The following is an 11,785-nucleotide window of genomic DNA, read 5'->3' as shown; positions in this document are numbered from 1 at the left end:
TAAGGAGCAGACCACTTAAACATTGAAGGATTTACTGACTCACTCGTCAGAGATCATAGTAGTCAAAAGATCATTGCATAAGGAAGACATGGTGGGGGATGCTATTATGGTATTGAAAATGAAAAAAAAAATCCTGATTATCTGTCATAAAAATTGATGAACACTTACTTTTTCGTAATGTAATGTTTTTATTAAACAATATCATAAAATAAACAATTCAACAAAAACTACTTTATGTTAATATTAAAGAAGAAAATCATTGAGTTTTATCTCAAGATCACTGTTTTCATACATAGTTAGGGATCATTAAACTACTCTGAATCTCGCTTTCTCTCGCTGTCGTGGGCGTGGTTAGCGTCATGACGTAGTTGCTGCTACGTAAACCGTTCGGCGCAAAAATTCAAACGCTGGACAGGAAGAAATTTGCTGCTTGTTCTTTCTGTCATATTACAACTTATAACGGGTCTACGTAAGTCTCCGTCGGATTTAAGGCGATTCTCGGTACGTTTCGGGCTGAAGCAAGTCTTGTGATAAAGTTTTTATTTGTTAGTAAGCCTGCTAACGCTAACTGTAAGAACACGTTCATACCGAAGTTAGGGTTGTTATGCTAAAATGCATGTAAAGTTAGCTTAGCGTGAGCATGTAAGTGCGTTTGAGCTGTACATGAGCTTCTTTCGTGATTATTTTACTAAACTAGCTTACCAAATATGTTGTGCTAAGATGGCGTTTGCTTTCTGAAAATTGATTTTAATTGAATGTATATAACCTTTTCACTGGTTTAATACTTTATTGTAGAGTTCCTTTGTTTATATGCGAGTAGCGTTCAAGCTAAGTTAAACTGATGGAAATCCAGAATAAAGTCAATGGGTATGAGTCTACAAAAGGAAGGATTCGCAGACTGTGCTGTGCTATACTAATAAATGATGAACCCTTAAAGTAAACAACGTTGTTTCGGTAGCAAACAGGCGAGATTGATGCGAACTTAACTCTAGCATATCATGCTTGCATAACCAGAGCCAACAATAAGAGTTTGTCTTGTATTTTTTCTCCCAATTTCTTTGTCATCATGAGACCACATTCTGTCTTCTTATTCTCATTAGTGATTTTTAAACTTGGCATAAACGTTGTTTTCCTTTGTAAGTTCCAAACAGCTGTAACAACACAAGCACAGCACTTTGTAAAAACGGCTGTTTCAGAGTTATGTTAGCATCAAATATATACCTTAATTCCTCACCCCGTGGGTTGTATTGACAGATTTCACCACCGATATCCATTGAGTTACTTTTAATATTTTTCCTAAAGATTTTATTTGGGTTGATTAGAGGAGTTTTTTACATGTTAATTTTGGTTTTGGCTCAGTTAACTACAACAAATAGTTAACTGAGCCAAGTTAACTTTCTCTCCTGCTTCAAATTGATATGTGTATGGTACATTCAGAGCACTGAATTCTGCTCTTTAAGCACTATTTCTTTCCAACCCTCTGTTCAGTCCAAACATCTTTTCCTATCTCCAGCAAAGATGAGCGCAGCCTCCACACCCGTCTCCCGGGTACGACCAGGATGGATGTCATCCTCTTTGAAGAATAAGGGTCTGTCCCCTGCAGGCAGCAGCACTCCACTGCTGTCAGCTTTCCCTGGAAACGATGATGAGCAGGAGCGACGTCAGCGTAGGAGGTCAAGAGTCATTGACCTTCAAGCTGCAAGTGATTCTTCCTTAAATGACTCTGCATCTCACAGGTATGCTGTAGATAATGGCAAAACTAAAAGTAATTTGTAAAAAGATTTTGTGCCATGGCTTTGACAAATAGTACCTGTCTGCCTGGCTGCTATGTATCATGAGAGCTCAAAGACAATCTCATTATCCTAATCAGCACTGTGGGAACTCCTGCTGCCGTGCCCAAGTTGTCAAATGCACAGATCTCAGAGCATTACTCCACCTGCATAAAACTCTCCACTGAAAATGTAAGTATTTGTATGTGCATGCATTTTCCTCTTTTCCCTTTATAGTAAATGTCCTTTGTCTTTCTCTGTGATTAGTAGATGAGAAAATATGACGAAATACAGGGAAAATAAATTAATACATTACTTTTTTTTATTCTTATCGACAGAAAATCACCACCAAAAATGCATTTGGTCTGCATTTGATTGATTACATGGCTGATATTCTCAAACAAAAGGATTCAGAGCTCACCAACTTCAAGGTATGTGTAACTGATTGTTTCATTCATCATTTTGGTTCTCTAAAAGTCTTTGAACTGATTTAAACATTTGAATGAAGCATCATATGAAGGGTCCTATAAAAGGTGATGTCATACACTGTGAAATATGTATTTATTATTAAGTTTAGCAAGTAGTATCCTTCAACATTTACATCTTTTCATCCTAAAGGTGGCAGCTGGCACTCTGGATGCCAGTACGAAAATCTACGCTGTGAGAGTGGATGCTGTTCATGCTGATGCCTACAGAGTGCTGGGTGGTCTGGGTGCTGAAACCAAACCTGGAGAGGGTGAGAGTCTCTGTATTGTTGTTGGATTTTCTTTTAACCGTACTTGTGCTGTGGCTTGAGCTTTCTGGCTTTTTCTAACACAGTTTTAAAGTTGTTGAACCCACCTTCCTGTACTATTGAACATTTTCTGCTTTTTTTGAATTCTTTGTGCATACACAGGCCATGGTGCAACAGAGGAAGATGGAGATGATGCAGGACTTGAAGTCACTGCCAAGCAGCCAAAGAAGAAAAGGCCTCCCAAAAAGACAGTAGAGCAAAACCTGAGCAACATCAACAGTGCTGAGTCTGAGAGGAGATGTGAGGTATGTAGAGGTCTTAGCAAAGTAACTAAAATAATGCGCACCTCAGTTCTTCTTTTTTTTTTGTACTTTTTGAAATAACAGAAGTATCGTTCAGGGCTTCTGGACCACTATGCCAATGACTAATCATGGGAAATATTACTGCTTATTGTTTATGTCATGCAGCAATAATAGAATATAGCTATCGATGTATAGATCCAGGAATACAGCATTTGGGTTAAATAAGAATGAATTGAAAAAACAACCTTTGCGAGATCTAGGCTCATTAATGCACATAAATGAACAACACTAAAAACATTCAGAGGTTGTTTGTTTTGTTTTCATTTCACTGTTTGGATTTTGGGTCAAATCATTCTGTTTTGTAGCCAACAGACTCAGCTATGTTGTTATCTTATACCACCAGAATAGAAGATGCAACTCCCTCGAGATGCATTACACACCATCACTCCATTAAAATAGGTGGAATGCTTTAAACTGATATATATAATATAGAAACAACAAAGACCCAGAGAGAGGTAGATCTCTATTTTTATGCCAAATGTAATTATCATCGATACACAAACAGTGCTGTAATCTAAGTAAGCAGTACTTTATTCTAACCAAGTAAACTATACTTTGCTAGGTTTGAACATGAGCTGAAAGTATATTCATTAGGCTTGGGCTATTTATGAGCTTAGATTTTTGTTAATTATTTAATTAATTAAATCCTTATTGATATGAACATGCTTCAGCTGTGATTATATTACATCAGGAAAAAGTTAGTGTAGAGGAGAATCAGTAAAAAAAAAACAGCCTTCTGTTTTATTTCCTGTACAGAAACTCACTGTTCAACATGATAAGCTGGAAAATACAAATTTATGAATACTGCTTACTATTTTTGGTGTTGTTATATATTTAGCAGTCAAATTAAGAACGATCTTACTAAGAACTGGAAAAAAAGGGTGGCACAGTCCCCGTACCAAATTTTTATATGCACTTATGTGCAGAGGTCTCTTTACTAAATGTTAAACAACTTCAGCATCACTGCTAGAGTTGATGTTGGATTACTATCATGGATTACAGCCTTACAATCAGCTTAAATCCACTGATGATTGATAAGTTTGTTTGATTTAGATCAATAGTTAAATTAGATGTTGTCTTAGAAGACACCTCGAGTGATTTTTTTATTTTATTTTTTTCATAACTATCACAGCATCACTTGCCATAGTAATAAGCTTAAATGCCTCTTTTAGTTGATATCAAGCTAGGTTGTGTTTATGATAAACTTTCTGTCTTCCCCACAAAGGTGGACCCCATGTTTCAGCGGATGGCCTCATCCTTTGATGAGAGCAGCACAGCTGGGGTCTTCCTGTCAGTTCTGTTCAGTGAGAGCAGTCGCTGCGAGCTGCTCTTTCCATCCCACATGACCCTCCTGCAGTCCAGACCCGCCTACTCTCCTCCATCTCCACAGGGGGTCCCAGCATCCCCATTCATGGGTAAAAGTCTTTCACTTGGACGTTAAATATTGTGACGCTAGTTGGATGTTCATATGAACCTTAGCACTGTATCACTGTCATCCTTCGGGTTCTCCCGGAAATGAAAACGTGTCTTTCTGTAACATGTCACTGGCAGCTGGACTGCAGCGTTCCCAGGAGAAAAGCTCCATCTGCCCCTCACTGCAGGACTTCTCGTTCACTAGCTGGAATCCGGAGCAGGTAAGAGAAAACAGATCTAGTGCTTATTTCTGTCAGTTGTTTCTGAATACTAGTTGTAATATGATTAGGTTATGGAATTTCCAACCTACAAATCTGATTTAATCCTTTGTAAACTGACCTCCTTTGTTTTGTTTTTTTTGTTCAGTTCTTAATTCTCTTTTAGTAGATACATAAAGGAAACCCTGTTTTACTACAGCTCTAGTGTGAGCAACCATTTTTGCTTGCAAAGTAAAAGTCCTTAGAAATGTAAAGTCCTGCAGGTTTGAATTTAATATTGTATGCATGTTCTTTCAGACCATGAATCAGCTCTTAGAGAAGATGAAGCAGGGCGATCATGTGTTTGACGTGAACAATGAGCCCGAGCCAGAGCCAGAGGAAGATGACTGCCCTGACTTTGATGGTGACTATGAGGAGGGAGTGGGTGACTGTGAGGATGGATCAAAGGAACACAAGGAGGGTTGTGAGCCCTCTGGCTCTGGCAAAAGAAGGTAAGATTGAGGATTGGACAGCAGCTCAGGGAAGTCTTTTGTTTGTTTTTTTTCCCTTCCCATTGTCTGTCTCCTAAACCTTTTCTATAAATGGATGGTAAATTTGCTTTAGTTTTTAGTTTGAATGCTTTTATGATGCCATACAGGGATGTGATTCCCATTGGAGAGGGAGACATCGCCACCATGTGCTTGCAGCTGTCCTCTCAGCCCAGGGAGTATTCATACTTCAGCCCCAGGACCATGGCCACGTGGGCTGGACCTGGCTACTGGCAGTTCAAACCGAAACACAAGTGTGAGTGAAATTAAGGTTTTAGCAAAGACCCATTTTAGTTGCAGTAAAAGCGTTGCATTATTGCACCTTATAACAAAATACCAAACTCCAAATTTTCTTTGAATGTAAATAACGTAATTTCTGTAAGCTTTCATATTTAAGAAACCATCCAATTTACAAAGCCGATGAGCAGCCGGAGACGTTAAAAAGGTTTTGAAATTGTGCTGCTTTTTAAAATATTCCACTTCCCAGCACAAATCATCGCACAAAGAAACTCCTCAGCACAACTCCTTAGCTTAACCACCCTACTCGCATGTACTACAACAGGTCCTGAGTAATACGCGTCAGTAAGAAGGCTGTAAAACCGACTAGAATAACTGCCGAGGATCAAACCACTCTAGATCGGATATGTCGTTAGTGACTTGTAACACGGTGCCTTCTGAAGCAGAACACGGTCCAAATATTATGTCCTGCTGTGCTGCAGTTGTTAAACATCACAGCGCCATCCTTCAGTTCAGATTTGGCTTCAGATATAGAGATATTTGTGAGATGTGAGCAGACATTAGAGAAGTAGTTACGCTAAACAAGACATGTTACATATTAAAGTTTGTGTAGATGTTGACAGACAACACATCACATTAAAAATGTTCTTATTTATGTTGGTAAGATTAAATCTAGGCTTATGCTACTGCGTTTGTTTTTGAAGTAACATGTGATGCATGCCACATTCACTTTGGTCATTATCTAGCCTGTCATAAGTAATGCCTGAAATCTATCATAAATGCATTCGGATGCATTATGCTGTCATACTGAAATGATGTTTACAAATTTCAATTATTTTCTGTTTTGAGTGACGTGGTAAATTAGGCCTTTTCTCTAACAACTGAGATGGTTTTCTAATGCTTGTCCTTTCTCACTGAATGTGTGCAGTGTAAAAGTAACCTGCCATCTGTAATCTCTGACCATTTTTATGTACTTTTATGTCATACAGTGGATCATTTGCCTGAAAAGGAGACACGTAAAAGGAAGCCCAAAAAGACTTTTGAAATAGACTTCAATGACGATGTCAACTTTGATACCTACTTCCGAACAACAAGGGTAAAAAAAAGAAAACATCTCTGCTGCTTCTATCTTTTTTTTCTATTTATGAAGCTGCCAAATACATTAACCTGTTCAACTACAGTGACTACTTTTTGATGACTAGCTCTTCAATCATTTCAGTGTTTCATGTCATTGTGAACAGAGCCAGCCTGCTGCCATGGTTATTATAATAACATCGATCTCATGTACAAATATTAGTAATGGTGACAGGAGGTAAAGCTTAGCATGTTCTGTAGCAGAGTCCAGTGACAGAGTCAGATGTGATCTTTCTCAGCGTGCTACATCTGCTTAAAAACAGAGGCACTGTGGCTATAACGTAGTACTTTTTGGAGTAGTGGCCATGGCAACACAGTATTCAGTACTAGATAGTAGATATTTCTGATGCAGCCTCCATCCCAGTTACCATGTGTGGAAGTCTTTTATGTATCTGCTCAGGACATCTGGTTTTAGATGTTGGTTGACCAGCATGTAAATGCTTTAAAAAATGTATAGCCACCTACAGTTTAAAAATTTGAAGCAAAAGAGAAACTTTTTGAGCATGAAATAATCAGTTTGTTCAGAATGAAGACAGAATCAGTGCTAATAAGGGTGTTATCCTTCTGAACTGAACCTAAACTCATTTGTTTGTCAAGTATGCATCAGGAAACTTGCTGATCTGAGTCTTTTCTTGTGTGCTTCTTCATTGAAATATAACTCTTGTGATTTAACTATAATGATTAAATTCAGTTGAATCTCTAAAAGGATTTGTATTTTTGAAGTTTTGGATTACAGATTTTTGGGAAACTCACCAACCAAACTTTATCTTCCTTTCCTTTCACAGGCTGCCACCACTAACACCAAGTCTGCACTTAGTACCAGAAGTAAAAAAACAACTCTACCAGCAGATTTCCAGTTTCCTCCAGAGACGCTCTCCCAGCTCAGCCTCAAACCCTCCAGCACAGTAAGACTTATTTCTTTTTACCATTTCAGGCCATACTTTATGTTAGCATTTTATAATTTAATCAAAATTATTAACTTTTTTAGATTCTTCTAACTCTGCAGACATGATTTAATATTTACATCTATTTTATTTTTAGTGGTTTTTTTTAATATGGCTTGCAGTATCACATGGACTTCTTATTTACCTCTGATGTAAAATGCGATATCTCAAAAATGATCTCGGATGTGTTTGAATCTCATATCAACTGTTTGTTTTGTTTTTGTTTTCATAAAATTGGGCAGTTTTACAGTCAGTATGTAATTTACTCAATATTTCCGTAATTGAGTGCAAGTTGTTTGGGACGTATTAATATTGATCAATCTGGTCTTGTTTACTCTAGTTAAGTCCAGAAGGACAGAAGAGGCTGTCTGCAGAGCTCGGAGAAGGCATTGGAGATTATGACTACAACAACGCCAATGACACAGCCAACTTCTGTCCAGGTCTACAGGTCTGAAAAACTCTTTTTAGCATCACTTTTGATTTGATTCTAAGAAAGCTCATTTCAGGTGTTCATTTATCTCAAGGGATTACTTCAGCAGGTAGCTCCGCACATTTCATTGGGCAGGATTTTAAACCGCATGCCTGGACACCTTTCACTGTCAATTCTGAATTGATTATATTGTAAAATCTTACTGTTTCTGGTTTATCCAGAAGTGGTTTGGGTTATGAAACACAAATTTTAATCTTAGGGTTGTATTTTGATGTTGCAATGACTACAACAATCACTAGTATATATTGTTTGCATTAGTAAAGAAATAAAAATTCATATTTTTCCTTTTTTCTGATCAGTTACAAATGCCTACGACTCGTCTTTTCCGCGACATTTGACATACTACACATGTGGCCTGTGTCTAACCATGTACATTAAATGTGATTATGCAGAACATCAATGTCTGTCTCGGGCCCTGTGTTCAATATGGCGGCAAACTGGCACCTACTCCCCCTATGTAATACATCAATTTGTTGGAAGACCAATAAATGTATATTTTTTAGTAGAATAACCCCACTTTTTCACCATTTAACCACATCAGTGATTTCTATCCACTGTTTTGCTGTTCCTGTCGTATTGAGTGCAGTCATTTATTCTTGTCTACTGCTAGTATCTCCTCCTGCACAGCCTGGTTGTACTTGTGTGTGTTTTTTATTGCATATTTTGCAGGTACTGTGCTGTGCTGGAGTTTGATGTAGTTCCTTATTTAGGTACTAAATCGTGATCGGAGGCTGACACAGGGCTGTCAGTCTCACAAATGGGCTTGTCTCACTGACTGTGCTAGGAAACAAAAATACATGGCAGTGCTATAGCAATTATATCTCTATATGACATTTTTATATCAGAGCGGCTGTTTAAAACCTTTTCTTTTATGTATCACACACATGTGACTGACACTACATGGAAACTACACCCTTTCTGCATCAAATCTTGTGGTAGAAGCTAAAAGCAACATCTAACCTGCTGAGGAATGAAAGAATTAACAAATCCCCGTCACGGCAAATCAACAACTGATTAGAAACCACATGTCAAATCTTTATTCATCTTCTGTTTCAGGGTGACAGTGATGATGATGTTGAAGGGTTTGCTGGTTCAGATGACACACAGCCTTCGAGTGACAGCATGCCTCCGCCCTCACAAGATCTCGAGGGGCTGTCCACCTATGGGGAGGAGGATCTGGTACCTGAGCCACACAGGGTGAGCAATGCAACTAGTTTAGTCGTGCTTTAAGTGGCTCTTCCCTTTAGTACCATCTCTGCTCAAAAGCTTCTGCAGTAATATCTTTTTATCATACCCCACTGAAAACTAGAAGATGGAACTGAAACAACTGTATGACTTAGGACAAATAATCATTAATAATGGATACATTATAAGCAGAATTTTTGTTTGTGAACTTCTATAGTTCTACTTTTATTGATTGTTTTTGTAGGTCAACAAGATTGAAATCAACTACGCCAAGACAGCAAAGAAAATGGACATGAAGAGACTCAAGAACAGCATGTGGACTCTTCTGACTGACAGCCCAGAAAAACCCACAGAGGTAAATTACACACCGCGTATTAGCTTCTTTTTTTCTGTGGTGCATACAATGACAAATTTCAGGTTGGTCATGCATCACATGCAGTGGGCACAGTTGCCTTCCAGGCGGCCCTTTTTCACTGCGTTTCTGTTTGACTCTGTGTTTTATTACTTGTTCCTTGGTGTTCCCTGTAGGGGGTGGAGACTGTGGAGAAACCTGAAGTGTGTGGAGAGAAAGTGTTCAGTCAGACCACAAAGACGCTGCTTCAAAGGTATAAGCAGACCTCTTGTCATGTCTGCCATGGCACAGCACTAATGAGGAGTATCAGACCTCACCAAAAGAATATTGGATATAAAATTATGGTTTGAGATGTAGAAGTTTCTCTGACAAGCTAGTGTTAAGCTATACACAATCACATCACGGTGTCACTGAAATACTAATTCCATTAGAATCATGAAAATCATCATTGATGAAATATAAAATTCTCTTTCTCACTCCCTCTCTCTGTCTCTCTCTCACACATATTCAGATTACCAAACACAATGGCTCAGAACCTGTCAGTGGCACTGGCGTTTGTTGCTTTACTTCATCTTGCCAATGAAAAGGTGAGTGTTGTTTGCTGTATGTTTTGTTTATTTGATTTCATTTGTTATTATTATGATGTATGTACTCTCCTCATGAGCTGCAGCATCAAGGGATGGAAAATTAAACCAATGTCAAACTGCACTTCCCATAGCAGCCAGATTGGCTTTAAATGCAAAGGTGGTTAAAGCTAATATGATGTCACCCATTTATTTTGGACTCTGCACCTTGTTGGTTTATTTTGGTGCCAGAAATTATGTCACATGGGTCAAAGCACTGAGTGCTATCACAGCTAATGTTTGTAGTTTGTGTGCATATATATATATATATATATATATATAGATATAGATATAGATATAGATATAGATATATATAGATATAGATATAGATATAGATATAGATATAGATATATATATATATATATATATAGATATAGATATAGATATAGCTTTAGCACCAGGAAACTTCACCAAGGAAGGAATTTGGGTGTGTAACTGGGCAATTTATTTTTCAGTTCATTCATTCTTTATTCCCTGAAATAGGATGTCCAAACATGATTGGCTGGCAGATGTTCCTTAAAGTTACATATCTGGTTCAGCAAGTCCACAGAATACATTAAAATGTAGTACTGCTGTGTCACGCTTACAAGTAGTCAGTCCTGATGTTTGTTTTTGTCTTTTTTACAGAATTTGGAGCTGGTGAAGGTTGATGACATGTCAGATATCATCATCAAACAAGGCCACTGAGGGAATTATGAATCATATGAGGCTTACTGCTACTCTTTTCTTCAATTCTCTTCTTTTTCAGCTCTTTACTTTGTGTATTTTTTTTTCTTTTTGACGCTGTCCTGTTTCTATCTCCTGTCTCTATCTGCTTTTATTCTTTATAATATAATATAATGTTTATTTCTCCTTTTAGTTTGTGCAATTGATGCATATCCTGTGTGTAGCTAATTACTCAACAGCACACAAAAAATGTACATTGTGAACAGAAATAAAAGCTTTTTTTTCTCAAATCTGATGGAGAAATTAAATCCAAAACATGTTACCCCACATTTTCTTGTTCTGTGGCAGTATTTCAGCACACTTAAACAATGGTTTTCAAACAGTTTTCCCAAATTGTTGTAATGCCTTTGATTATTTTTAGCTGCTTCTGATTCAAAGCAGCTTGCAGCAGTCATGACATAAGGGCATGCAATGACCAGTATTCAATCTTCGTCACCAGTTTCATCAGACAAAGAAACCTGTTTGTCAGGACTCAAGCTGCTGGCTGGGTGAAATTTGTGACACCAGGAGAGGGAGGAGTAACTGAGCTGAGGCCACTGCTGCTAATCTAAGAGTGCTGCTCTCCAGTTTCACTGTTGTCCCCTTGAAATATTAACAAAAAAAACATAAACAACTACAACTACATCCTCCTTTACTATCAGAAATGCATTGTGTTACTTTACAGTTATGTTAAGTTAGAAAGCAAGTTTGTCAGCCATCCTGAACACAAAGTTACAAAAGGTTCATTGTTAAGGGTTTCACAGCTAACATATCATGGGTACATCTTGGTATGACGCCTTCTTTAACAATAGAAGAGGGACTGCCGCCTACAGGTGTTTTTGGAGACAACAAAGGAAGTAAACGTATGCACCTGCAAAATAAAAGCACGGAGGTCGACAATGAAAGTGACTCGCTTCAAAGTCATTACAGTTGTTTTACAGGTAGTGAAAATCACGAGTATATAAAATACAATGACGATATTACTGTGTAAAGATTAAAGGAATCATATTTGTTTATATAATCTTTTTTTTCTCTAATGTTTACCCAACCACTTCAGCTGAAAACGATAGGTTGCTTTATTTTGCAAACCAAA

General features: G+C 37.8%; 1 protein-coding gene across 1 annotated transcript; it reads left to right on the top strand.

Annotated features, from left to right (window-relative positions):
* The first annotated feature begins 393 nt into the window (after nucleotides 1-393).
* ncaph (non-SMC condensin I complex, subunit H) lies at nucleotides 394-10,941 on the top strand. Its single transcript, XM_006797526.2, has 18 exons — nucleotides 394-501; nucleotides 1,514-1,736; nucleotides 1,871-1,961; nucleotides 2,108-2,200; nucleotides 2,388-2,505; nucleotides 2,665-2,807; nucleotides 4,090-4,279; nucleotides 4,416-4,498; nucleotides 4,793-4,986; nucleotides 5,133-5,278; nucleotides 6,249-6,355; nucleotides 7,179-7,298; nucleotides 7,678-7,785; nucleotides 8,884-9,024; nucleotides 9,257-9,367; nucleotides 9,541-9,617; nucleotides 9,876-9,951; nucleotides 10,615-10,941. Exons 2-18 carry the CDS (start codon nucleotides 1,519-1,521, stop codon nucleotides 10,672-10,674), a joined length of 2,076 nt encoding a protein of 691 aa, XP_006797589.2. The 5' UTR covers nucleotides 394-501; nucleotides 1,514-1,518; the 3' UTR covers nucleotides 10,675-10,941.
* Nucleotides 10,942-11,785: the final 844 nt, after the last annotated feature.

This window comes from Neolamprologus brichardi, chromosome 12 (genome assembly GCF_056152115.1).
Source record: "Neolamprologus brichardi isolate AB-2024 chromosome 12, ASM5615211v1, whole genome shotgun sequence".
NCBI lineage: Eukaryota > Metazoa > Chordata > Actinopteri > Cichliformes > Cichlidae > Neolamprologus > Neolamprologus brichardi.
This window is presented reverse-complemented; position numbering and strand designations above follow the sequence as displayed.

Coding starts and splice junctions, on each gene's coding strand:
- ncaph (XM_006797526.2), top strand. CDS start 1,519: ATGAGCGCAGCCTCCACACCCGTCTCCCGGGTACGACCAGGATGGATG. Junction 4,499..4,792: donor CTAGCTGGAATCCGGAGCAG/GTAAGAGAAAAC, acceptor ATGTTCTTTCAG/ACCATGAATCAGCTCTTAGA. Junction 7,786..8,883: donor ACTTCTGTCCAGGTCTACAG/GTCTGAAAAACT, acceptor CTTCTGTTTCAG/GGTGACAGTGATGATGATGT.